The 25563-nt window shown below is 35.0% G+C and overlaps 3 protein-coding genes across 5 annotated transcripts; all 3 read right to left on the reverse strand.

Moving 5' to 3' along the window:
• Positions 1 to 28: 28 nt before the first annotated feature.
• LOC18595774 (alpha/beta-Hydrolases superfamily protein) lies at positions 29 to 4825 on the reverse strand. 2 transcript variants are annotated; one of them, XM_088807797.1, is made up of 9 exons: positions 4713 to 4825; positions 3608 to 3722; positions 2448 to 2484; positions 2227 to 2296; positions 1991 to 2095; positions 1436 to 1586; positions 1144 to 1226; positions 509 to 602; positions 29 to 415 (listed from the first exon to the last, which is right to left on the reverse strand). In XM_088807797.1, the coding sequence occupies exons 1-9, from the start codon at positions 4723 to 4725 to the stop codon at positions 331 to 333; spliced, it is 753 nt and encodes a 250-aa protein (XP_088663923.1). In that variant the 5' UTR covers positions 4726 to 4825; the 3' UTR covers positions 29 to 330. The 2 variants fall into 2 exon arrangements, with proteins under 2 accessions (XP_088663923.1, XP_007023937.2); XM_007023875.3 differs by lacking the exon at positions 4713 to 4825 and adding an exon at positions 3902 to 4268.
• A 5723-nt stretch (positions 4826 to 10548) lies between these two features.
• Positions 10549 to 14096, reverse strand: LOC18595775 (Rubredoxin-like superfamily protein). The gene is made up of 6 exons (XM_007023876.3): positions 13738 to 14096; positions 13414 to 13499; positions 13170 to 13223; positions 11862 to 11928; positions 11635 to 11714; positions 10549 to 10900 (listed from the first exon to the last, which is right to left on the reverse strand). Exons 1-6 carry the CDS (start codon positions 13886 to 13888, stop codon positions 10838 to 10840), a joined length of 501 nt encoding a protein of 166 aa, XP_007023938.1. The 5' UTR covers positions 13889 to 14096; the 3' UTR covers positions 10549 to 10837.
• A 524-nt stretch (positions 14097 to 14620) lies between these two features.
• On the reverse strand, positions 14621 to 20465 carry UVR3 (DNA photolyase family protein). Of its 2 annotated transcripts, none has more exons than XM_088807731.1 (14): positions 20076 to 20465; positions 19905 to 19976; positions 19415 to 19495; positions 19109 to 19246; positions 18961 to 19032; positions 18016 to 18102; positions 17730 to 17828; positions 17536 to 17619; positions 16768 to 16854; positions 16596 to 16667; positions 16407 to 16520; positions 15887 to 15974; positions 15704 to 15799; positions 14621 to 15022 (listed from the first exon to the last, which is right to left on the reverse strand). In XM_088807731.1, exons 1-14 carry the CDS (start codon positions 20409 to 20411, stop codon positions 14841 to 14843), a joined length of 1608 nt encoding a protein of 535 aa, XP_088663857.1. In that variant the 5' UTR covers positions 20412 to 20465; the 3' UTR covers positions 14621 to 14840. The 2 variants fall into 2 exon arrangements, with proteins under 2 accessions (XP_088663857.1, XP_017979499.2); XM_018124010.2 differs by having other exon boundaries at positions 19109 to 19288; positions 20076 to 20464.
• Positions 20466 to 25563: the final 5098 nt, after the last annotated feature.

Raw genomic sequence — 25563 nt, forward strand, 5'->3', positions numbered from 1 at the left:
AGGCAGAGAAAGGAAAACAGGATGCCACTGATTTCAAATATCACATTATAACTAATATTAAAATGCTCTGAAAGTACAACAGAACTAGGCTATTACCATCTACATCCTGCATTTGACATGAAAACGCATCCAAAACTTTATTTTCAGGACAGGTGAAAGACACAAAAAAGGATTTAAAGAGGGCTAATTCAACTATACCATATACCCAACGACCACCCTTTTTGTTTACTGACTACTTGTACATACAGCTTTATCTCTTTTTCCCAATTATTATTTCACTCTTCTTTCTTCCTCCATGACCTCCAACTAGAAACTGATCCTGTGCTACATTTAGCGGGACCCCTCAAGCCCCAGCCTTGCTGTAAGCCAATTGCAGACCTCATCCATCTCTTTAGGAACAGTGTAATGACCAATCCTGCACATCCAAATCAAAACCAATAATGCTGCATTGGTTTGTCAATCAACAATGAGCTAATTTTGCTGCCCTTATATAAGCCTAAATAGTTACCCCTCATAGGTTTTAAAAGTGAGGTATTGAAATCCTGCTATATTCAAGGAATGGGCAGATTTTTCTCCGAATTTGAAGGGGACAACATCATCACCTGCAATAGGATTATAAGAGGATCAGTTTGGTGTGCTAAGCAAGAAAATTCCTCATATACATGAATTAACGTTGTCATTGGAAAGTTAATAAAGTGTTTTCTAGAAAGCCTTTGAACTGTGGGGGAAAGAATGTGTCAATAAACCTTTTGAGTATCGTTAATGGAACATCTTTCTAAGTAGAATTTTGAATATGGACATATTGTTTTTTGTAATTCAAAGTGTCATTGGCTAAGAGGGAAAAGATTCGCAGTTCCTGTTATCTACCAGTTCAGAATGATGTCCAAATTATACTCTGAAGCTATATGACACGTGCAGGACTTCACATGTTCTCAAGCCGATATAACTTATCAGTAATCAGAGCCAAAGAGACTCCTTGGTGGGGCTTTGACAGAACCAAGTGCACAAGTTGATATCTTAAGAGTTCCTGACTACCACCGGCTTCAGTTTCTTATGCTAGGCTGGAGTCTATTTAAAACTTAAGGTCTATTCCACAAGATAAGTAAGTTGCAATATTTGCTTAAAAGAGACGAGGATACATACAAGTTCCATGGCTGAGCAAAATTGGCAAGGATGCCGCGCGCCTTGCAGCTTCATGTGATACTTCTATTTTGTTCCTTAAGCCCCTGCAAGGCAACACCTTTAATGAGCATGTACAGCAATAATTTGCAGAAACTTAAGATTATAAGGTATCCAATTATTTTGGTATTTCAGGCAGATAGTGAGACAACTGCTGTTTATTATATCATGATGATTTCTAGCAAAACTGATGTTGTCTTGGCACAGCAAAGAAGGTGCAAAACGTGAAAGAAAGTAATTCTGAATGATGCCATACCTTGAACCTGGTAGCCATCCACTTAGTCCAACAACTACCGTTAGGTTGATGGGGTATGGGTTGCCATTTCCATACCTTCCCAGAGCACAAGAAGTTGCAGAGTAAAGGGCCATCGCAGCACCCATACTAAAGCCTCCGATACCCACCTTAACTGTCAAAAGGAAACTGACATGATAGTAAGTTTTCGTATAAATTTATCTGGACTCTGTAGACGGACACTAATAATTTGAAACATAAATTTATATACAACCTTGATATTCCATAAATTTAACAAAATAAAACTTATAGAGAATGGCACAATGAGTAAAAGACTACAACCTAGGGGAGAAGGGAAAAAAAAAGGTCAAAAACATGATGCAGGGATATCCCATTTCAGCAGTAATCAAAGTTGATTTCTAACTCAAGGCTAAACTTTATTCAGTAACCAAGACCATATTGCATATATAGATTTGAAATTCAGTAAAAGCATTTTGATTAAAGTTATATTTTAAAGAAATTTATGTCTAAATATTGTGATGTAGTTCCTTTATGTAGATAATAAGGGCTTTTAAATACCATCAGATGGCTCTGTCGACAACAAGTTTGCAATATGTGCTGCTGAAGCATCTAAACCCTCCCAATCATCCGGACCATCTTCTGAAAGCTCACCCACATCAAACCCTGATGTATATCAAATAAGCAATTTAAATGATTACATCAGTGTCAAAGCATTCACATGGCTTTAGTTACAGGATACATACAACATAATGCTTATCTCATAAACAAGAAGATAGAACCAAAAACAATCTCACATGCAGTGCAAGGAAATCCCCCAAGTAAAGCGACAGGACGAGTTGGAGCAGTTGGGCAAATCCATTTTATCTGCAACATAGAATCAAGAGACATATATGAGAATCATGGATGACAAAACTTGTATTGCATGGTTCAAGTAAAATTTTAACTATTGGAAGATAAAACAATGTGTGTATCAGAAAGAGTGCAATTTAAAAGTAATTTTTGAAAGCATCCTTACATTTGGAAGAGGAAGACTTTCCAAGAGCTGGGACCAGCTGCAACAGAATAGGAATGAAACTGAGGATAAACATGCTTCTTTTTTTAATAAACTTTATGCTCCCTACATAAAGATAAGGAGGAGCACAGTTTTATATTGTCAGCTAGACATGAAATTGTAACTGCAACTAGAGCTTCTATAATTCCATTAGGAGTTGGATGACTTTTATTGTAAAAATTATCTCAAATTGAGAGCAGCAAGCATCCCAAAGCCAAAAATTGCAAGTTTGCCACACGTGACCATGCAAGGCGATTAAGACTGGAAAGTTATTGAGTAGTAGAACCAGTTTTACCTTGAATCTAGAATTTGTGCTCAACTGCTTTTGGATTAAGAAAAGAACTCTAGAACCACTCTAATTAAAAATGAATATCCCTTTGTCATGAGGTAAAAAATATGGTTGTTAATTTGGCAGGAGCAAAAACAAGTTAACTTGTGGTCCCCTATCTATGAATAAGGAATATACTCTTTTCACATTTAAGACTTGCCAAGTTAAGCTTAACATCACACAAGACAAAAAACAAAAGGAAGGAAGAACCATACGATGGATATTATTCCACAGCGGCACTGCTTTCTCAATCGAACTTATTCCTATTAAGAGGACAAATATAAAGTAACTCTACACTCAACAGTGAAAAACATAGCATGATATGGACCTCCTACTAATATATAACATGCCAAGATGTTGACATTCTCAAACAACTTTCTCTTTCTTCTTTAATGATTCAGAATTTCCACTCTCCTGATGCAGGATGTGTACTTAAACGGTAGAATAAAACTGTATCCACAGTTCTCGGCCAGTCAGGGATAAGATTAAACCCAAACAACTGTTAAACAAGTTCTCCAGCTACATGCGGAATCGTCTCCATTCAATGAATGAAGTCAACTGAAACAGTGATCAACAGCTTGGTTGTACTATATGCATATAAACTTGATGCAAAAGAACACATATCATCAGCAAAACAGCAAAATTCTAACTTGCAATTATCATGTTTCTTCAGCAGATTGTTGTTAGTAAAAAAGTGGCAGACGCAAGAGTTTACAAATCCTAACAAGGGTTCTGAAAGACTAAATCCTGATCATCAAAAAGGTATACAACAACTGGAAAAGGAAAGGAGCAATACCTGGAGCCATTGTCACCGAGTCCATGAAGCCACACTATAGTTGCCTGGTGTTTCCCTTTTGGTCGAACCACATGCGTCCTTCCAAAGTCAAATGACCTTCTAGTAGTTCTACTTCCTAAAAAATTAGCATCAATGAAGTTCAACTATCAAAAGGTCAAGTTCAAAGAAGATAAACTTTACTAGAAACCTTACAAATGAATCAAGGAAAGAATCTCCAATCCTTCTATCTCACAGCAATCAATAAAGTTGAAGAAGCGAAATGAGAAAGGGAGTAGTATAAAGAAAGCAACAAACCAGAGCCCATGGAATGATGTGAATAGCTCATGTTTTGTTTTCCCAGTTGAGAAACTGCACTAAACAGCCCACCCTATGGCAAGGATTGAGAAGAGGCAATACAATGGAAAAACCCCAGAATGGTGTTGCCTATTTATAACCAAATGGGCAGTGACGCAGTGTGGAAATAGAATAAAACTAAAACAGGTGAATATTGCTACACCTTGAGCCCAAAATTGCCTAAGAAAACTCAAAAAGGATGGAGGGAGGGGCATCCTTGAAAAGGAAGTGGTAAAGACAATGACAAAAGCAAAAAATCTTTTCAATAGCAGAGAGAATCAAGGCAGAGAAGAGCACAATCATCCATCCCTTAAGAGAGATTTGCAACATAGAGAGAATCTATGCTTGTGGGCAGTGGCCAAAATATAAAGCAAAGCCCCCAGCAACAACTAAACAGAATATTACTGAAAACAAGAAAAGAATAATCTAAAATTGAAAAAGATATATATTATCTTTTTTCAATCATTTTTATATGAATTCTTTGATGATTTGATTGATACCCATTAAGCAGAGAGCTTAGAAGTTTCAACTTTCACGCATCCTATTCCTAACAAGTTTTTGGTATAACATGGAAGTACTCAAGGACAGAGTTTTCATTTTATTTCTCCTTTTATTTTTCAAGAAACTTCAACTTCTCATTATATCGAAAGGTTTCATTTTTTATCATGGATAGATACACATGAATACATGCATACAAAAATATGCATAATAATCTACATATTTTTTTGGATTTTTTTATTTTTTATTTTTTGTATATCTAAAGTTTACCAACCTGGATTTCTCATGTGGAAGAGACAGCAGAAAAAGCATGTGACCTTTTTTTCTCTCCGTTCATCCTCTTTCTTGCTTTCGTGCTTGCCACTATCATATTTGGTTGCTCAACTCCCACCCTAAAAGTTTTGTTTTTTATATTTCATGGGGAACACCATAAGTATTTAGCACAAAGTAAGTCCAAAGCTGCACCTCCTTTTTGATTCTTGCTAGATATTCAGCTGACCATATTACCCTTCTTTCTAATCTTTCGGGAAAGGTTTTCCCTTGTATTGAAAGGTTCATGTCCTCATGCCTACTCTGAACTTTCAAGTGTTTGCAAGGTTACTATTATTGCTTCTTGCAACCCTAAGTGTTACTGCAACTGGCCAAAAAGCCTATGCCAAGCAAAAATAAATTTAAAAAAAAAAAAGAAAGGAATAAAAAAACTGCTCTCACTGATTAGCAGAGTTGCAGACCCACCATTTAACTGGTCTCATGTTCATTCAGGTCAGTGTGATCTAAGCCCATATTATGCCATCACTATGTACCCATGAGATGCAGCTTTAATGCAACACGCTTCCAAAGAAAATTCTGCTTGTGATGCATTTATCCAATCCTTGTTTGTCTTGTCATATATGCACCCAGCTTATCATCTTCAGGCTGTCATTCATCTTTGGCCTACTGCCTTCTAGCTGTAGTGTTCAATAGCTAATGCCCTTTTTGAACTTTGTACACGTAACAAAAGCAAACTCTATATTTAACTGGTTGACTACGGGAAAATACTGCTGACATAGCACGCCATAATAGGTTACTGTGTTGAATGGTGGCATCCGATATTGCCTTTTAGGTCAACTTTTCTGTAATGTTTTCCATCCTTTCTGGGAGAAAATTGGGCCAACTTTTTCATTGTCAACTCCTCCCTTTACCCTACCACATTCATTTGGGGCAAGAATCAATCAATGAGTATAGATAATTGGACTGATACTAATTTTTTTGAGTTTAGTTAATTGATTCTTGAGTTATTATAACTGAAAGACAACATATGCTGCTGGCACTACTCACCTGAGTGTGGCCTAATTTTTATCAATCATACTAAATAAATGCTGCAGCCAAACTGTGTTAATATAATTATATTATAACTTGAGGTGAAAAGGCTGGAACCTTCAAATAAACTATATAAAAGAGAATAGTTGCAGCTTGCTCGAGTAACAATCTTTTTCTCCTTGTTCATCTGCAAAGCTAGCTGGGTCGCAAAATGCAGTGAATATCAAAGTTATTACAAGGATTCTGCAGAAAAAGAAAAAACAAAAAATAAAAAAACCAACCAAGGGTTTTATCATCACACGTTATGAATAAAGTGTTAGGCAATAGGAAGCTGGTGCCTGCTCATGAATTGACTAGACGTTTCATGAAACCATGCAGACAATAGCTATAGGCTTCCCCTATAACTTTCATTTTCAGTGAAAAATAAACTAATGAGTGAATGTGGGTTAAAGATGGAAGGTACATTGATATAGAAAATAATTGTGGTGATGCTGGTATATTGCTACCTTGATGGAAAAGACTAGCCATTTGAATCTCATTTCTACATGGTGGAAAGTAGCATTGATTCAACACTTATTATTGATAAAAAAAAAAACTAATACTATGCTATTTGGGTGGCAAATTAGCAAACAAATTGTAGTAAGAAGCAGAAAATTATTTTGCTGGTATGGTAACTCTTCTCTCAACAATAGAATCACAGTAAGTTTTCCTTGAAAGAATGAATTATATTGAAAACTTTCAAGCAAACTAGTATTCTTTTTTCCTTTCTTTGGGGTCAATTCAAGGGAGAAAATTGTAGTTCTATATATATATATTTACCAGGGAGAAAACAGAAATTTTTTTCCCTATATATATATATATAGTTGTAGTACATTTGCAAAGCTGGATTGCAAAACATGGGGCAAGAAAAATTCCCTATATGAAAGACATTATATGCTATAATCTAACCTTGGACAATTTGAATAAAGTGCAAGCATCATATTGTCTAGGCAGGTTGGAAAGAGCTGGTTCTCATGCATGAACTAGACAGTTAGGAAACATAGAAGGTATATAGCTAGCTAGGGTTTCTTTATGTCTTTAGTATATGTACATTTTGCAACTGGAAATAATTTAATTAGTGAATGTAGGTTAAAGATAAGTGATTGAAGGGACAAGCATGCTATCTAGTCCAATGTGACTATTCTCCTCGGATAGGTTTGAAAATGATATCCTTTGAGAACATATATATATATATATATATATATATATATATATGAGGAAATTGTGAGAGATAAATTTTTTTTTTTAAGTTCAATTCAAAAATATCATTTATTATAATTTTAATTATTTTTAATCAATTTTTTGCATAACTTGACAATAATGCCCTTTAAACAATTTCAGATAAATTAAAATAGCTTCCGTTTGCTCTATCCCACCATCCAAACAAAAATTTTAAAATTAAATCTCGATTTCTCTCTTTTGCCAATATTATCTATCTTGCCATCCAACTCTTTCTCGCTATTTCAAATAGCAGAGATGACATCAAGGTATATATTTTAGGTTCTTCAGTTTATTAATTTATATTAATAGAACTTCAAAGTTAAGAAGTTGAAATTGATTAGACATATCTATAAATTAGAACACTGTATGACTTTGGCAACTTAAATTTAGTTGGAAGCAAGCAAATCAATTAGTTATTAGGTATTGTATTACTAGTGTTTAGATATTGTGTCATTAGTTTTTAGGTATTGTGAGACTAGTTTTTAAGCATTGTGTGACTTAATCATTACGTTTTTTATTTGTAGGTATTGCGCAACTGGTTTTCAAGCATTGCGCGACTGATTTTTAGAAAATACCTAAGTCATACAATACCTAAAAATTAGTCACTCAATGCCTACAAATTAATCACGCAATGCTTAAAAACTAGTCAAGCAATGCCCAAAAACTAATTATGTAATATTTAAAAACTACCAAAACTATTGAATTTCATTTAACAAAATCAACAACTTCAAATAACACATCATATCTCATTTAACAATATCATCAACGAATATGCTTACTTGGCGAAACATGCTCAAAAGATTTTCTTCATATATATAAAAAATCACTCCAAAATGCTTAAAATATTCAAAACGCTCAAAAGTTTTTTCTTCGTGTATCAAAAATCACTCTAAAATACTCAAAATATTTAAAAGTTTTTCTTTTTGACAAGAAATACTCTAAAGATGAATGGTTTGGGGAGGAAAGCACAAAGGAGATGAGTCGTTTTGAGACATGGATCTAAACATATGGGTCGGTTTCATTAAGGATAATTTTGTCGAAAATTAATTTATCTTGATTAAAAATAATTAAAATTATACAGAGAACTATTTTCAAAACCACCTTATTTATGAAGAATATTTTTTAGAAGAACCCTATATATATATATATATATATATATATCACACATTTGATATTTAAATATCTTTTGACAAACAAGGGGAATTCAGTAATACCAAGAGCTTTCCTCTATTTTTATAATATGAAAACAGGGGAATTATAACTTTTTTATTTGAAAGAGTAATTATTTTGAAGTCTAATTAGTTACTCATAGATGACTTGACACAATAAATAATAAACTCATGAACACTTACAGCATATATATACCTCAAACATTTTAAAACAAGAAAATATAGTAACAGATGGCTTAAGAGAAAGCTAAAAGAAGTGTGTTTTGATTTCAAGGAAGAAAAAAATGATTCCAGAGGCTGCTATTCTATATCTCGCCTTTTGGGGTGGCTTCCAATTTCCAAGGCCCCTAGAAACTTAAAGATGGCTTTTTTTTATTTTTCATGAACCATGCATGACACCAATTTCACATGTGGAACAACCCCTATGAAAAGACAGAATATATATAATACATATATATATATATGGTGAGATTCGGTATTGGGATTGTGTTTCTTCTTTATATGTTGTATATTTTTTTTCCCGCGTTCTTGAGGTTGTGTGGATTCTATCTTCCTTTGTTAATGAAAGGTATGGACACGACTGCAATATGTTGCTGTCTTTTCTTTGGGTTTTTGTTTCACAGCAACAAAGGGTGAGCATTTTAGGTTGGGACCCCAATGGTATTTTCTGGATGAATCCAAATCCAAATCTGATACCAAATCATGCCTAAAAAAGCTTATAAACTTTGATGTAAATCTTATGGACAATAACATCTAATGAAGTTCACAAGAAACAAAAGGAGGCTTTCATTTCATTTCTGGAATGGAACAAAGGTGGCTAAACGTGTTAGTATGTCTGCATGCATTCGTCTACCTCTCCCCTGACTATTATTTCAAATGGAATAGAGAATTAGAAGCTCATTATTGGTAAGAAAGTGATGGGAATTTTGAATCTATTCTGTTTTTCTTTTTTTTGGGCAAGCCTTTGTAGCTTTGAGCAAATTAATAATAGCATTTTGGGAGGATTGCTTGATTTGTAATCTTCTGGGACGCCAAAATCCTGAGAAAAGACGTTTAGAATACTCCTTGCAGAGAATATATCAGTCTTTCTTTTATTTATTTTTTGGGTCCAAGAATATATCACTTTCTTGACGTTTCACGTTCCTGTCCCCATTTTGGCTTTAGATATGTTGTTCTCAAGTTAGAGAATTGTGCACACTTTTTGCTCCAAAAAGAGAAATAAATGTTAAGAGAAAACAAGAAAATGTGTTAGTGATCTACATATAATTTACACTATGATTTTTGTGTAGAGGGTTAGTTTAGGAAGGAGAAAGGATATGTTGCAACAAATAAAACGAAATGTATTAAAAGGAACAAAAAGAAAGATTGGAACAATCGTTGCAGAAGCATTACGTGCTTTTGTTTTGTTGTGGTAAGGGTAAAGAATAGGAATTAGAGAACAGGTGAAGGAGGCGGTGAGACCCTGATGGAGACTAAGAATTGAAGAAAGATAGCATTTGGGAAGCGCTTAGAGTGAGTTTTGGAAGTACTTGATGAATTCCCCTTTTAAATTGCCAAACTCCCATATTGCTACTAAGTAACAAGGCTTTCTTAAGAGCAGTTAGTAGAAAGTGCGTATAGGACTGATATTTTAGGAGCATTCGGTAAAAAGTGCACATTGGATAAATGGAAAGAGCACTTTTAGGGAGAACAAATTCTTTATGGAATATCACGTTCAAAATGGGAAGAGCACGTGACAAAGAACCACACGTAATTAGGCATGATGCGGAAGTTTTGAGTAGCGTGGGACTCAATAACACGCAATAATGTATCACGTGTTTTATTGAAAAAAACTAAAAAGCTATATGACATAATTACTTTCTCCCATTATGTAAAACAACATATATATATATATATAAGAATAATAATAATAATAATAAAATAATCAAAACCAGACCTCTACAAATAGAAAGAAAAAGAAATTGTCTTTCAAGGTATTCACTCTCTTCCTTACTATGGATTAAAACCAAAAGAGTCTTGGATTCTCTTCCTTTGCTTTTGTCCTTGGACCAAGCACAATACCAATTTTCTTGGTTGGGTACTGTAGTAGTGACAAAGGCAAACACTCGTACATAGCAATTATTACCCACCTGTCCATAATACCAATTTCATCGTGATTTTTGAGTATTCATTTGATTAATTGTGTGCAATGACACACAAACCTGCATTCTTTTTTGAGCCGAGGGAATGCTATGGGTACTATCAGATCTGTAGGATGAAACAGAAAATGGAACATCTGGACACAATGACAGGGAATTATAATACAAGAGTCCAATCACAACGAAACCAAAATACTAAAGGGTTCAAGATGGTAAGATTCCTTCAAAACTTAACACCAGCAAGTTTCATGAAAGAATGGAAAGGTAGCCATTGATTATTTGGCCATGCATTAGAGTTAACCTAAGAAGATCCATAGTTCAAACAGATGACCACCCCGTGTCTAAATCACCACAAAAACAGAGAGATACCATCTCAAAACGTTGCCTGAGCAACAGCCACGAGAACCAAGGGCCAATAAAAACCAAACAAGACAAAAGCTTTTTCTAACTTTTGAATGTGCAACTGTATACTGGACATCATTCCATCATCTTCTCCAATTTTATTCCATTAGGAAACCTGAAAAAAGTTGCAATTAATGATGATGATCATCATCGCCATGTCCATCAGGAGGTCCCCCAGGGCCAACAACTTCCAGCTGCCAAACATCAATGGAAATAATTAGGAAATTCCTACAATGCTGGAAATATGCGAGTATTTTTGCTGCACAGGTTACAAAAGGCTGCCATGGTAAGAATGCCACTTCATTCATTTCATTTAATTGCATAACCGGGCATTAAACTAAGGGAATGGGATGAACTGCTAACCTTAAAGTCTCCAGGACTCACTTTAGTCATAGCATGTTAGCCTCAAGATCAGACTTTGGTCTTTGGTTAATAGAAATCAATTATTTGTAGTTTCAACTTTTTCATTCACGTATCGTCATCTACAAACATTATAAAATATCTTATAGCTCAAACATTTGCAACTCAATCTAATAGATGGTTGTTAGTTGTATTCACTGATCAGATTTACAGAGTTACCCATCAAGTAACCAGAACCAAGTTGACCAACATAACATCCATATACATAAGGCATAAGCTATCTATTGTACAGACCGGTGGTTCAACTATGCTCTTGACTGAAGCCCACAAGGCTTGCCTGAGAATAAACTAATACTAGTCTTATTTGTTCCATGTTGCCAAATCATTAACAATGATCTCAAATCTTCAAAGTTTTTGGTGAATCCATGTATGGGCTAACAGCAACAACTAAACAGGATACAGATCCGATGAACGCAAAGAAATTGACGTTTAGATGTAAGCTCAAATATAGCTACTCAAGGTTAGGACATAAGGAATGAATGCTTCCTAATTCAAGATATCCACTTACCACGAAATACTGTGAGCAAACTGGGCACTCATGTGGCTTGCCTTTCTCCAGCCAAAACCAGACAACATCATGCTCATCCTCTGCATTTTTTAAATAAGCAAAACAAATGAACTCAAGTATTAGTTCAAGCAGACTCAATTTTGTATAAATCTAAGAAAAAGCAAACACTAACAACCACAGTTAGAACTTAGAAATACAGAAGCAGAGAAGTGATGAAAAGAACCTACCGCCTTCACCTCCTGGGCATCCAACTATTCTCTTGTCATAGTAGGACTTGATGACAGCAGGAGCTTCCTACAAGCAGATAAGATGACTTCTACCATCAAAAGTCATATCATGACATCAATCTTATGACTTCATAAAGGTCAATAATTCCAGTTTCCAGCAAAAAAACGGTGTTATCACCATAACATAGAGGCCCAAACTCAAAATGATAAATTTCCAAACATGATTTCAAATGAGACAATTTAAAATAAACCGCAAAAAATCCACGATAATTCTCAAACATCATGTATGTAATACTATTACCTAGCACAAAAAGATTATTAGGCCCTACAAAATGGCTAGACTTCTTACATATACAATGACATCAGTTATTACAGACAGCTCAAAAATGGGATCACTCATAGTGGACCAGCCTTTCAAAAAGGGGTTGCTGATAAATGGATAAAACGTGCAGTACAAATATATAGTAGAATAACATTGCGGTACACAAATTTAACAAATCCAGAACAAAAAAAAAATTGAGTGTAGAAACAATTTTTCTTTCTCTCTTTTGCATAATATCTTTTAATATTCTAGCGTCCGAAAAGTGGCAGAACTATAATCCAGGAAGCAGAGTGAACCATACCATAATGTTGCTGAAAAATAAAATATTAACAGTCCAGGCTTCACATATGGATTATTACCCCACCATGGAGATCAATGTTCACAGTTCAACATCTCCCTCCCCTTAGGCCTAGTCTACCAGTGACCAGGGCCACCAGTGAGAAGACATGCAGAAGAAAAAAAGACATTGCTTGAGGAAAACTAAACCTACGGACTAAAATAAGTTATATCAAAAGTTGCTTCCAAATATTCATTGCTCGAATCTAAAAATGAGTCAAATGCCAAAAGATAGCACAAATGCTAACATAAACTGGAAGTCTGGAACGAGTCACTGGGCAATTCCAACTAGTTAACAACATTGAAAAGAGATGTGTCAACAATACCAAACAATGAACCTAGTGCGTTTTCAAGCACGACATCTTTTGATATACTTTTACTTACATTATGAAACATCAGATCAACAAAATAATGATAAAAAGTGGTCACAGGATACATCAACATCAGGTAAACCATTTAAATAAAAATGCACACACACCCAAGTACTTTAAGCCATACAGATACAAACAGAATAAAAGAATGAATGCAAGAAAAACATAGTAGTAATTTATAGCAATGCTATTAAACAAAATTGAAGAGGAGATAATTGTTAGTATTTCAAACAACCATCTTCCATTATAAGATGATGCGCACATGATCGTAATACTAACCTTTGTGCCAAAAGGACCTTCAGGATAGTTTACATCTTCAAGGATTTTCTTTCCCTAAACAAAATAACGCAAAAAAGAAAAAACAGAATGAGAAATCACCGACCTGTAAACTGAGAGAGCAGTAAATTGAATTTAGCCGTAAAGCAAATAACAATATATTCGACAATTTGAATCTTTAACAGTAGAAGAGTAACGTCACAAGAAAGTTATCACATTTTAAAGCCAAACAGAGAGGAAAAACCACCTCAAGCTCAACAGCAAGCTCCTCGCGCTCGTGACCAGTAGCGATAGGCATTATATCCTCAACCCTCTTCTTCACAGCAGTATCCGCTACACAATCCAAGCCAATTGAAAACAAAAACACGAAATCAATATTGGATACGCCAACAACAACAACATTTTTCATAAAAACTAAATCTACTTAACCTCTTCATCTAATTTCGAAGCACATCAATTAATGATCAAGAACATTCTCATTATTAATTGAATATTTAAAAGGCTATCTGATGGGTGTAAAGCTTGAAATCAAAATGAATCGATGACGAGGATCTACGGAAATCAGATTTACCTGATTCGGTGGAGAAGTGGTGAGTGAGGAAAGCAGCGGAAGGGGACGGAGAAATGTGAGATTTGAATGGAAGCGGCGCCGTTCTAGGAGCGGATCGACATGGAGCTGCGGCTAGGGTTTTGAGCTGTGAAGTCACTAACCTTCTCCACATGTTCGTGAATTCAAGATTTTAGGGTTTGAGTGGCTTTGCTGATCTCAGGTCACGCCCCGCCTACTTTTGAGAAATGCCGGAACAAAAGAAAAGAAGAAAAGCGATTGGGGTTTGTTTCCACTCTCTGCTTCCTTTGTCTTTCAGAGCAAACAAATGGGGAAAATGGGAAATGAGGTTTCAAAGAGTGGATGAGGAGGCTGCCGATGATGGGGTTCGCTGTTTGTTTCCTGGGGGTCGTTTTGGCACATGCCAATTCCGTTACACGTGCGAACTTTGTGGAAAATTTTTGGGTTTTTATTTTTATTGAATGATTGTTGCCATGTCAGCGGAAAAGGTTGCCCTTTCCGGGGATCTGCTTATATGGAAGAACAATCCGAACTATGATCGTACACCTTTGATATAATATTTGAAAATTTTTTAAAATTATTTTAAAATATTAAATAAATCCATATTATTTTTTATATTTCATTCTGCTTTATTTTAAATTAATTTTTTTTTTATAATTAAGAATTGATTATTTGTTAAATATCTTCTATTACGACATATCAAGATCATATAGAATAAAATTAGAAGTAAAATTTTTATTAATAATAAATAAATAAGTTTTTTTAAAATAATTCAAGAATTGGTTTAAGTATCATTTAATTTCTTGTTTGTTAAATCCTTGACGAGGAAATAACTTGCTTGCAGACTGGTTTGCTCTTACTTTGGACTAGGTTTGCTATTCAAAACTTGGGGAATTGAAAGATTCAAATCTAAAGAAATACCATATTTCCAGTAGGGTTGTTGTCGTTGTTGTAGATAGATATATATATATAATACATACTCTGCATAAACTAAATTCTGAGTTGTCCTAACAATCTCTATAATCTGATATGGGGACTTGTGATGCAACCTGTCCTGTCCTTAGTAGTGCCAGGGTCCTTGGCTGAAACAGAATGTCTTCTCTAACTCAGCTGATCAGCTTTTGTCTTTGCCTTCTACCTCTGGCTTCCTGCCCTCCATCTTCATCCAATCTCCTTCTCAAGCTTTTTACATCGTCTTCACTCACCACACCATTCAATTTCTTGTTGAGGGCATAAGCTTCCCCCATTTTCCTTCTGCATTCTTTGCTTGCGGAATCATGAGATACCACTGAAATGAATTGCAAGGAAATAAGCAAAAGAGTGTATCTGTATAAACCTTCTTATATAAAACAGCAAACCTCAAGAAAATACCATATTGGCCTATATCTGGGGTTTACAATGTACTAAACAATCCAAGTTGTTACTGAAGGCATTAGGAATAGAATGAAATTGATTTAGTTAATATGATCTGTAACTACAGCTGATAACATATTAAGCCTGCTCAAGAAAAGTCAAATTAATAATGCCCCTGTATCTGACAGGTATGCAAAACTAATGGCCCCATTTGTCAATTCAACTCCTGAGATAGGAAACAGCCCACATTATCATTCTTATGATTAGACTTCTAACTTATCCCTCACTTCTCCAGTCTGTCAATTACTCTTCTTTTATTTATTTTTTTTTTTCTTTTTGACAATTCTCTAGTACTCTTATATTCCACATAGCCATGTTCCTTCTCTTTAGGTACAGCTTCTTGATTCTTGACCCTTCGTATCTCTCTCTTATTTGGTGTTTGTCAGAGTGCATCACTCAGCAGCTATGCATATGGACTTTGAAAGCATTACTAATGTATATAAATCAAACCATGGTATCAAACATGTATGAAACTAGTCCAGTGAATCACAGTTTGTTGCTCAGAGTAAAATAAATAGAACAACCAAGTAATTAAAACCACAATGAGATTACGGACCTGGTTTTGGATAATCTCTTCCAATTATGCACTTTGCTTTGTTTTGAACACTTAGAGGAGCTGTCCAAGGCTCATATATATACTCCTTTGGCATGTCTGATAACCACTCACAATGTTCATATATTAGGTATAGCACCTGAAAGCTTGCTCAAAGATGATGATGAGGGTGCAATTGAACAATACCTTTCAGTATGGGGAGAAAATGCCTAATATAATCACCATGGGGATCATATTTCTTTCCAAATGATGTAGGGGAATATATGCGGTTATACTGTTCCATACAACAATCATTGAATGTAGAAAGCTTCAGTTAGATTAATTGAAGAGCAAAATTTAGCAGCAATTCTAGAGGGCAGAACCTGACTCTAAGAACCTACATCCTAGGCATCCCTTCAGATGACTGAGAAATCAAAGATGGAGGCCATATAATAGACTACTACTTCAAAACATTTAATAAAAAACAGATCAGGTTATTATGAACCACCTGATTTTGACAAGTAAGATTATTCAGTGAACACATTTAGCACTAACCATAGATCATTAATCAATAGATAATCCAAAAGTCATGTAATTACAATAATATTTTTATAGTATCAAATTCCATCAACATACTCTGCTAGAACTAATCCATTAGTCTAGTTATGGTGCCAGTCACTCCCCATTAAGAGACTTGAAAAAGATAAAATATATAAAAGCATTATACCTGGTAAAAGAATGATGAACATGATAGCCATAGCCAATTCCCATTATTAATTGCCCAATCTGAATCAATCAGAAGTCTCTCAAAGACATCACGTCCTTTTTCCCAATGGAGAAACTAGCAAAAAATCTGATTCATGTCAAAAGAAAAGGATAGAAAGAAGAACTGTGTAGAAGAATTGAAGTAATATACCAGATCTCCACGAGTTAGAAAACATGCAACACAATGCCGCGCAAGATGGTGCATCCAACCCCACTCCCGTAGCTAAACCAGCACATATTTATAAAATTAAAATCCACATTCTAAGTATGGCACCAAAATGGGCAAAAAATTAGATAAATGCTGCAAGTTATGCCACAGAAACCTGGACCATGATGGCATCAATCCAAGGGTACCCTGTTCTAGCTTCCCTCCAAGCAGCTAGGAGTTCATCATCATCATTCCATGGAATCTGAATCACCAAATGGCATCTCAGCAAGGCTTTAAAGTACAAAACTAAAACATGACAGTTACAAACTCATGAAATAAATGGACATCTTTTAATGTTGAAATGAATTGCTAGAATTTTCAATTTCCTGTCATGGGATGGCATAGATTACATGGAAACAAATTAAATAATTTCAACATAGTTACATCTAAATATGATCCAAGAGGTGAAAGAGCGAGAATAAGTGAATAACACTGGATCTAAGCAAGAGGAACTGATCATAGGAACAACAAGATAGAATCACAACCATTCCTTTTTTTTTTTTTTTGCCCTTACTTTTTTGATAAGCAAAACCATTCAGATGTTCAGCAATTTCATCACCCTCAACATGATAGTTTTATTTTTCTCATGAAACAGCCAAAAGTTGAGAATCTTTCAGGAAAAAATAACCAGTTTGTTTAGAACTATAATGCAATTTATAGTGAAACTGGGCTTGAATGCATGGAGATAAGAGTTGCAAACCTATATGAAACCCATTGCAAATAACCATTATCCACAATATAGATATCATCCGGTATTCATTTATTTTGTTTCCTTACCTTTTCCCTTTTTTTATTCTTTTTTCTAAGAGGAATAAAGGAGAAGGAAACAAACAGAAGCAGATTTGTGAAAGGAGGTTTAGTGCAGTGCATTAGACACACTTACCTGCTTGCATATTTTGTTACCATTCATTTTATCAAAATTAGGAGTTCCAAACGCCACAGTGTAGAAAAATTCACGCCATAGCAACTGCAAAGATTGAAACTAGCTGTTAACTCTTTGAAAGGAAAATGAAGGGTGACAAAACAACAAATAATCTCACCGCAGCCCCATTGAGGGATAAATAAGAGGAAAGTAACCTGTCCAACAAGGGAAACTGGAGGTGATGTATGCCTTTTGACATTCTTATAGACATCTTTAAGGCACTGGTAAAAGTACCTGGAAGAAAGACAACCAAACTGCCAAAAGGATCAGAAATATAGAAAGATCATAGAGAAAGAGGAGCCAGTATCACCATTAATTTACTACCCTCTTCTGTCAAAGATATGCAGGGATGAGTTCTGTTTAAAAATTTCTCTCTGCATATTACAATTTACAATCAAAGGAATGTGCCTAGCAATATCATTAAATGTTTGTTTGACTCACTTTCAAGTAAGGTGATAGAACAGTTGTTGCTGGCTTTATATATGCAGAAGGGTCACCCTTAGGTTTCTCAAAGTTGGCCACCCATTCCTACAGTATAAAGAAAGTAGTCATATCAATAAAGTGCAACAAACAACTCAATTTAAAGAAGATGAACAGAACTAGAATTCTGAATCCAATGAGAAGAATGAGGGGACTTTTACATGAAATCAGATTCACTAAATGACAAACCAGATGGACCTTCATGATTTAGCAGCAATTTATAATCATCCTCACAAAGCAGAGAAGGAAATATATAGAATAACAAATCAAAATGATGACCACAGGGACCTTCATGTTTCCTAAACAGGCACTTATAAATCATCCTCTCAAAAGCCATCAAAAAAACATGAGGTGAAGTTACCACAATTAACAAGAGTACAGACAACTTTTCCTCCCGAGATTGATATATGTCATCACAAACATATATGCAAGACATTTCACAAGCCTCGTATTCACCCAAACCACATTAAGCTCATGGGTTTATCTAACCTACCAAATGGCACATTTTCTGGCCATACAAGTTCATTACAGTTACATTAGACAGCAAAAACAAATTCAAATTTTATTACAAGTTACTCACTTGCAAACAGGAGCCCTGCATTAACAATAAGTAAAATAAAAGAAATTGACCAAAAGCATTTGATGGTTGCCCCAAAACCACAGTGTAATTCTTACTAATGACACTGCAATCTATCATATATCTACATAATGTATTAAAAATGGTAGATTTCTTTTCAACAAAAAAAAAACAATAGTAGATTTAGCAATCAAAAATTAAATTATAAAACTTTATTACTTCCCTCTTCCAACAAAAAGGTGCCTTTTTTAAAACTTAAACTCCATATTAGATATTTAAGTATTGCTATTACCAACTCCATGCTGGCAGATAAGATGTTTACATCATACCTTGTCACTTAATGATTCCCTCAACCTCCTTAATGCTTCTGATTCACCACCTCTAAAGGGAGTCAATTCCTCCTGCACATAATATAATTTTTTCACAAAGAACTCCTTAAAAGGAAAGGCACTTTCTGAAGCATCAATGGCTCCATACCTGATCATTTTGCACATAACCAAGTTCCTTTAGTGTTGGAACTTGTGAAATCTCAAAGCTTGCAACATCCCCAACAGGAGGAACCGAAGAAAGCTCAACCAAAAGTGGGGATGATGCCCATGAGGGTTCCCCAGCCAGCTTCAAAAAGGATTGATAACTCAGTGGTGGCCTTCCCCCATTCTTTTGTAGAAATTAGTTGCATTGAGGTAGAGTAGCAATCGATGAGTAATGTATAGCCAGCAAATAGCAATCAATTATACATTTGAGTTTAAACCTAAACTCTATGATACAGATATTCTCGCTTACCTTCTCTATGATATCAGCAGGATTGAAGAGTGTATGACTCACCGGGGAGAAAACCTCTATTCCAGCTAAAGAAGCATAATTCTGTTGAAACAAACGCAATATTTTCATCATATACAAAAACATAAGCACATAAAGCTAACTTCCTTCTTGTAAAATACTGTAAGCAATACTATTTTAAACTAAAAACAAGTTGAACTTAGTCAATTAAGATACAATTTTGACTTGATATTTCATTTTGGGTACGTGTAAAAAGTTCATTGCACTTCAGCTATAAATGGAGCTGTCTCCCATCACTCATAAAACCCAACCCTCTCACCGAAATCTGAACCTAAGACCTCCGACTTGACATCCCAACTTGTAAATATTGCAGTATACTTTGGAACGCAATTTTTAGTTCATATTCCACCAAAATTTGAGAACTCGAACGAAGCCACGGTCATGCTCTAAGAAAAAGAATACAAGGAAAAAAAAAAGGAGTATATAGTCTTACCTTAATTTTGTTATCCAAAGCTTGATAATATGGATCAGTGTCATACTCAAAGCAAATCTTTTTCACATCCCACTGTCACAAACTCATAAAAGAAGCGAACATTTAAAAAAAAAAAAGACTTGTGATAGTTTTAACATAGCGATAAACAAAGTATTACAAACAGAAAATCACCTCTTTTAAGCAGCGAATCAAAACCTCACTAGGCTCACCCTTCAACACCAACAACCTCGACCCCAGTTTCTTCAAACTTAGGTCAAGGTCCGCAAGGCTCTCCAGCAAGAACCGGATCCGACTTATGCCCGCACGGGTCGACCCGGGAGAGAAAGCTTTTGGGTCCGGTTCCATGTAGTGAGGGTCGATTACGAACAAAGGGTACACAAAGGCGGAGGCTCTTGAAGCATACTCGAGAGCCGGGTTGTCATGGATCCGGAGCCCCTTTCGAAACCATATTAACGAAGCCGACCCGGATGGCATGTTTGAGTTCAGAAGAGAGTGTGAAGGTGTCATGACAAAAAAGGGATTCGAATAGTGTTTTTGGACCGTTGGCGTGGTTGGGGCTTGGCGGGTTAAATGCGAGGGTGATAAAAAGTAGAGATGTGGGCTAACGTGTACCGAGGGGTATAGGATAAGGATGGTTGTGCGGTAAGGAGGGTTGTCTTCAATTCTGCGCACTACGACTACGTTAGAGAGAGCTCGGGGTAGAGCTTTGTCGCGGTTACTGCGACGCCACGTCGAGGGTTGTACCTATTGGTTTTTTTGTGGTTGGAAGTTTCACTTTTTTGACTTTTAAAATTGGCATTTATTAACTAAAATTTAATAAACACCCTAAACATCCAGTAAATGGTTAAAACATGATTTTTTATATATAAATATTCATCTCTTAAAATAAGAAAAAAAATCTTACTATTTAAAATATTTTTTAATAATTAAAAAATTTTAAATAAATTTTTATTTTTTTATTACTTTTATTATATTTGATCAAATTCGTATACTTTTATTTTAAATCAAATAAACTTTTAAAATCAATAATTGACTAACATTTGTTAATTACACGTGACTTGTCATTTATATCACATGGTGTTGATATGTGACATGATTATTTATTAACATGGTATTTTCACCCTTCACATTAATATCATTATATTATAGTAGATGATAATATATATTTTCACTCTCCACATTGATGTCATTATGTTATAATGAATGATAATGTGATACGATTATATGCTTACATGGTATTTTCGCATTTCATATTAATGTCATATGATTTAAATAAAATGTTATTTTAACTAATTACAATTAGTAATATCGTAATCATGTCACAAACCGAAACTTAAATCTAACCTCATGTGGTCTTAAATTCTAAAAAGAAAATGTCATAAGTAAACCTATAAATTACGAATCTATATTTTCAACCCAAAAATCATGTTTAATAGGTGATAAAAGACTTATGTTTATATATCCAAAACTCACTCCATCTCTTATTGATGTGAAATCTATAATAAATTATAAAAGTTTATTTGATTTAAAATAAAAATATATATTTGATTGGACGTAATAAAACATTAAAAATTTATTTAAATTTTCTAAGGGTAAAAATGGTGTTATAAAAACAAAAGAGAGATTTGCCTAACCAAATTGACAGGTGAAGTACATTAAGCAATGGAGCGTATGGGATAACGGTTTTTCTTCTCCCTTTTTTTCCCATAATAAGAAAGAAATAAAAATCATGATCTCCTAAAATTGATCCATACAACTAGTCTAGGGTTTTGTTTTGAATGTTGACGTGATATTACTATAATTACAAATTATTACTCATCATAAACAATTATATTTGTGTTTTCTATTGATTTTTATTTTCATTTTTGTGAGAAATAATTTATTTTAATCGTCATGATATTAGTTTAGACATAGAAATTATATTTTATAGAATCCACGAATAAGAATGCAATATTTTTTTTCTAATTTAAGCATATATAAGAGTACATCAAGAAATTAATGTTTAAATATTATAAATTTAGTTTTGATTCAATGACAAGTAAAGATTGATAAGCATATCAACTTCAAAAGAATGGAATTCAAGTCACTTTGCCTTGTTTAATAAGTAAATTAAAAAAAGAGTAAAGGTGGTTATGGAATATAGAGAAAGGAATAATATTTAGAAAAAAATTTAATTATTTTTAAAAAATTTACATAAAATTTTATTTTTTTATTGTGTTCATTTAAGTGTCTATTTTTTTTTATTTTGAATTAGATGTACTCTTATGATTAACAGATGACTAATTATTATTAATCAAAATACTGTTTATCATTTTATATTCGCATAGTGTCAATATAACGGTAAATGTGTCCTTAATGTGAATGATGAAAAATATTTCATGATTATATCATCATATTATATTAGTATATCACATCATTATCTATTATAACATATCAACATGACATATATCAACACGTGATTTAAAATGATAAATAGTATTTTGACTTATAACAATTAATCATAAACACTTATTAGACTCAAAATAAAAACATAAAAATTTAATTAAATGTAATAAAAAAATAAAAAGTTATTTAAATTTTCTTAAATAATTAGAATATTTTTTGAAGTAATAATGTTGAAACATACATGTCTTTTTCTTAAATTAAAAGAAAAAATTTTGTGCTGAGAGGAACCAACGAAACCGATGATTCCAGGTGGTAATGGGAAGGATCCGGTTCAAATGGAACTGAAAAAGCAGAGTATGAAATGGGTGAAAGTAGGAAAGGTTGGTAAAAGCGGGGCTGAGGACTTACATGGAGTGGAAGTCATGTCTGAGGGTAGTAGAGTAGATCCCCGTTCAGATTTCTAATGTTTTTGGGGTGTTAGAAGTAATGGAGGCTGGTGAGGATTTTGAAACTAAAAAACAGGGGAGAACAGAGAAGGTGAACAGTAATATGCAATTTCCATAAAAGTGTTCTAGGGAGAAAGAAACGCAGCCGGTGATGGTGAGGATGAACGCAGGGAAGCAAAGTGTTGAAGGGATGCTATTTGATGCTCCGTTGGCCGTAACAGGGAAGGAGGCAGTAGATCTGAAAGCTTGAACGCTTCACATAGCGAGCCTAACGAGGGATGGAAGTGCGGATATTCGACGTTCGGCGCAAGCAATGATGGCTGAGAGTTGGCAAACTAGTGCAGACACTAATGATAGTGTAGAGAATGTTAGGGATTTTGATCACGTTCAATGGGCGATGGATGCAGGCCATGTGACGCTCAAGAAAGCCAAAAAGAAGAAAAACTGTAAACTTGAGGACCGGTTATCTGTGGTGGACGTGCATGGTGATGGTCTGACGCTGCCGAAGGTTGGACAGTATTCAGAGAGTCAAAAACAATGCTCAGAACTTGTAAACTTGGGTGTTGAAAAGGTGCAAGACGGTAGTGAAAATAGCCCCGAGGGATTAGTGCAGCTCAGTCAACTTGGCGGGAATAGTGCACTGAGTCCAGTTGGCTATATTCAACTCGATACTGTTCATCATACCAGCAACCAATCTGCAGCTACTAAAAGGTAGGAAAATGATAAACGATCGGTTGAAAATGAGCCCAATGCCTCAACAGATCCATGCATACGTGAAAGGGGTGTTACTGGTGATCGTAGCATAGCCATGTGTGTTGAAGAGCACTGTGGTTTCAACAAACAACACAACTCTATCCCTTCTCATGCATTCGTTTCCCATGCAAGCAGTGAAGGATATTCGTTGAGGGACCAAAGTCTAGAATCTAATAAGCAACAGGAAAGCAACAGTCGAGGACAGGCAGAAAGCAGCAGATCCGCTTCTCACTTGAAAGCCCGAGAGTAGTCGAACAGCCAGCCTTTTGAATACCAACCTATGGTTTCCAGAAGAAGAAATCTGATAGTGAAGTTTCATATGTCCCTTCAGAGGATATTTCCTCAGAGAATGAAGCTTATGAGTCTACAAATGGATCCTGTGATGGTTCTGTCTCCAAGCAATTCACCACCAAAACTTATCCATGATCAATGTTCTGCTTTGGAATGTGAGGGGAGTGGCTGGTAAAGTAATCCAAAAGAGAATTAAAAAAATTACAAATGATGCACCAAATAAAGATTTTAGTGATTTTGGAACCGATGGTAAATGTTTCCAGGATTGAATTTTTTAGAAGAAAATTAGGCTTTCATAGGGCGGCTTTTAATTGTTCTAAAAAAATATGGATTTTTTGGATGCATGGGATCACTTGCACAACCAGGTTTGACCATCCCTAATGTTTGCATGTTCAATTATCCTTTCCGTGGCTTCCTTTTCCCATTCAAGCTTCCTTTATTTATGCAAAATGTACTAGACTGGAATGAAAAGCTTTATGAGATTTTTTGAAAATTATTGCAGATGATGTACAGGATCCTTGGCTGGTTGGAGGTGATTTTAATGTGATTTTAAGCAGGGAAGAGAGATTATTTGGGGCAGATCCATATACAGGTGCTATGGAAGATTTTGCCACTGCTTTACTTGATTGCGGGTTGATGGATGCAGGTTTTAAAGGCAATAAATTTACGTGGACAAACTCCCATATGTTTCAAAGATTGGACAAGGTTGTTTATAACCTATAGTGGGGTTCTCATTTTAATACCACTCAGATTTAGCATTTAAACCGGGATGGCTCAAACCACTGCCCGTTGCTAATCTCCTGCTCTAACTCCAATATGCAGTGGCCTTCATCCTTTCGGTTCCTCCAGTGCTGGGTAAAACATCATGGTTTTTTAGATTTTGTTGCTAACAATTGGAAATTGCCAATGCAAGAGATAGGCTTGAAGGCTTTTTGGTTGAAACAACAGAGGTTTAAAAAGGCTCTTAAAGGTTGGAATAAATATGTGTTTGGGGACATTTTTAGTAATCTACTTGCAACAGAGAAACAGGCCGAGGAAGTGAAAAATGATTCCAAGAAGACCAGTCTCTTGCAAACCGTGAAAGCATGAATATTTCCTATGCAAGACTCAACCATTTGCTCAGTGTTGAAGAGGTGTACTAGCAGCAAAAATTAAGGGTTTAGTGGTTGGTTGAGGGGGAAAACAACACACGGTTTTTTCACAGGCGCATGCAGAAGAAAATAGTGAGAAATTCAATATTCCGGATCCAAAATTGTAATGGCTCAATTGTAGAGGATCAAGAGCTTATTAAAAATTCAGCAGTGGAATATTTTGCCAACATTTTGAAGGCGGACAACTGTGATAACTCCAGGTTCAATGCTTCCTTAATTCCTTGTTTATTATCTGATCGTGACAACGATTTTCTATGTGCAATACCTACAATGGCTGAGGTTAAGGAGACTGTTTTTGCTATTGATAAAAACAGTGTGGCGGGTCCTGTTGGGTTTTCCTCTTTATTTTATCAACATTGTTGGAGTACTATTGCAGATGACCTCCTTAATGCCGTTCAGGATTTTTCAGAGGAGTAAGGATGCCACAAGGAGTAACTTCTACAACTCCGATTTTACTCCCCAAAAAACTAGATGCAATGCAATGGTGAGATTTCCGTCCAATTAGCTTATGTACTGTCCTCAACAAAATAATTACTAAGCTATTGGCAAACCGATTGTCTGCAGTATTACTGTCCCTAATAACTGAAAATTAGAGTGGTTTTGTGAGTGGTAGACTAATAAGTGACAACATAC

Source organism: Theobroma cacao, chromosome 6 (assembly GCF_053813885.1).
Source record: "Theobroma cacao isolate CCN51 chromosome 6, ASM5381388v1, whole genome shotgun sequence".
Classification (NCBI taxonomy): Eukaryota; Viridiplantae; Streptophyta; class Magnoliopsida; order Malvales; family Malvaceae; genus Theobroma; species Theobroma cacao.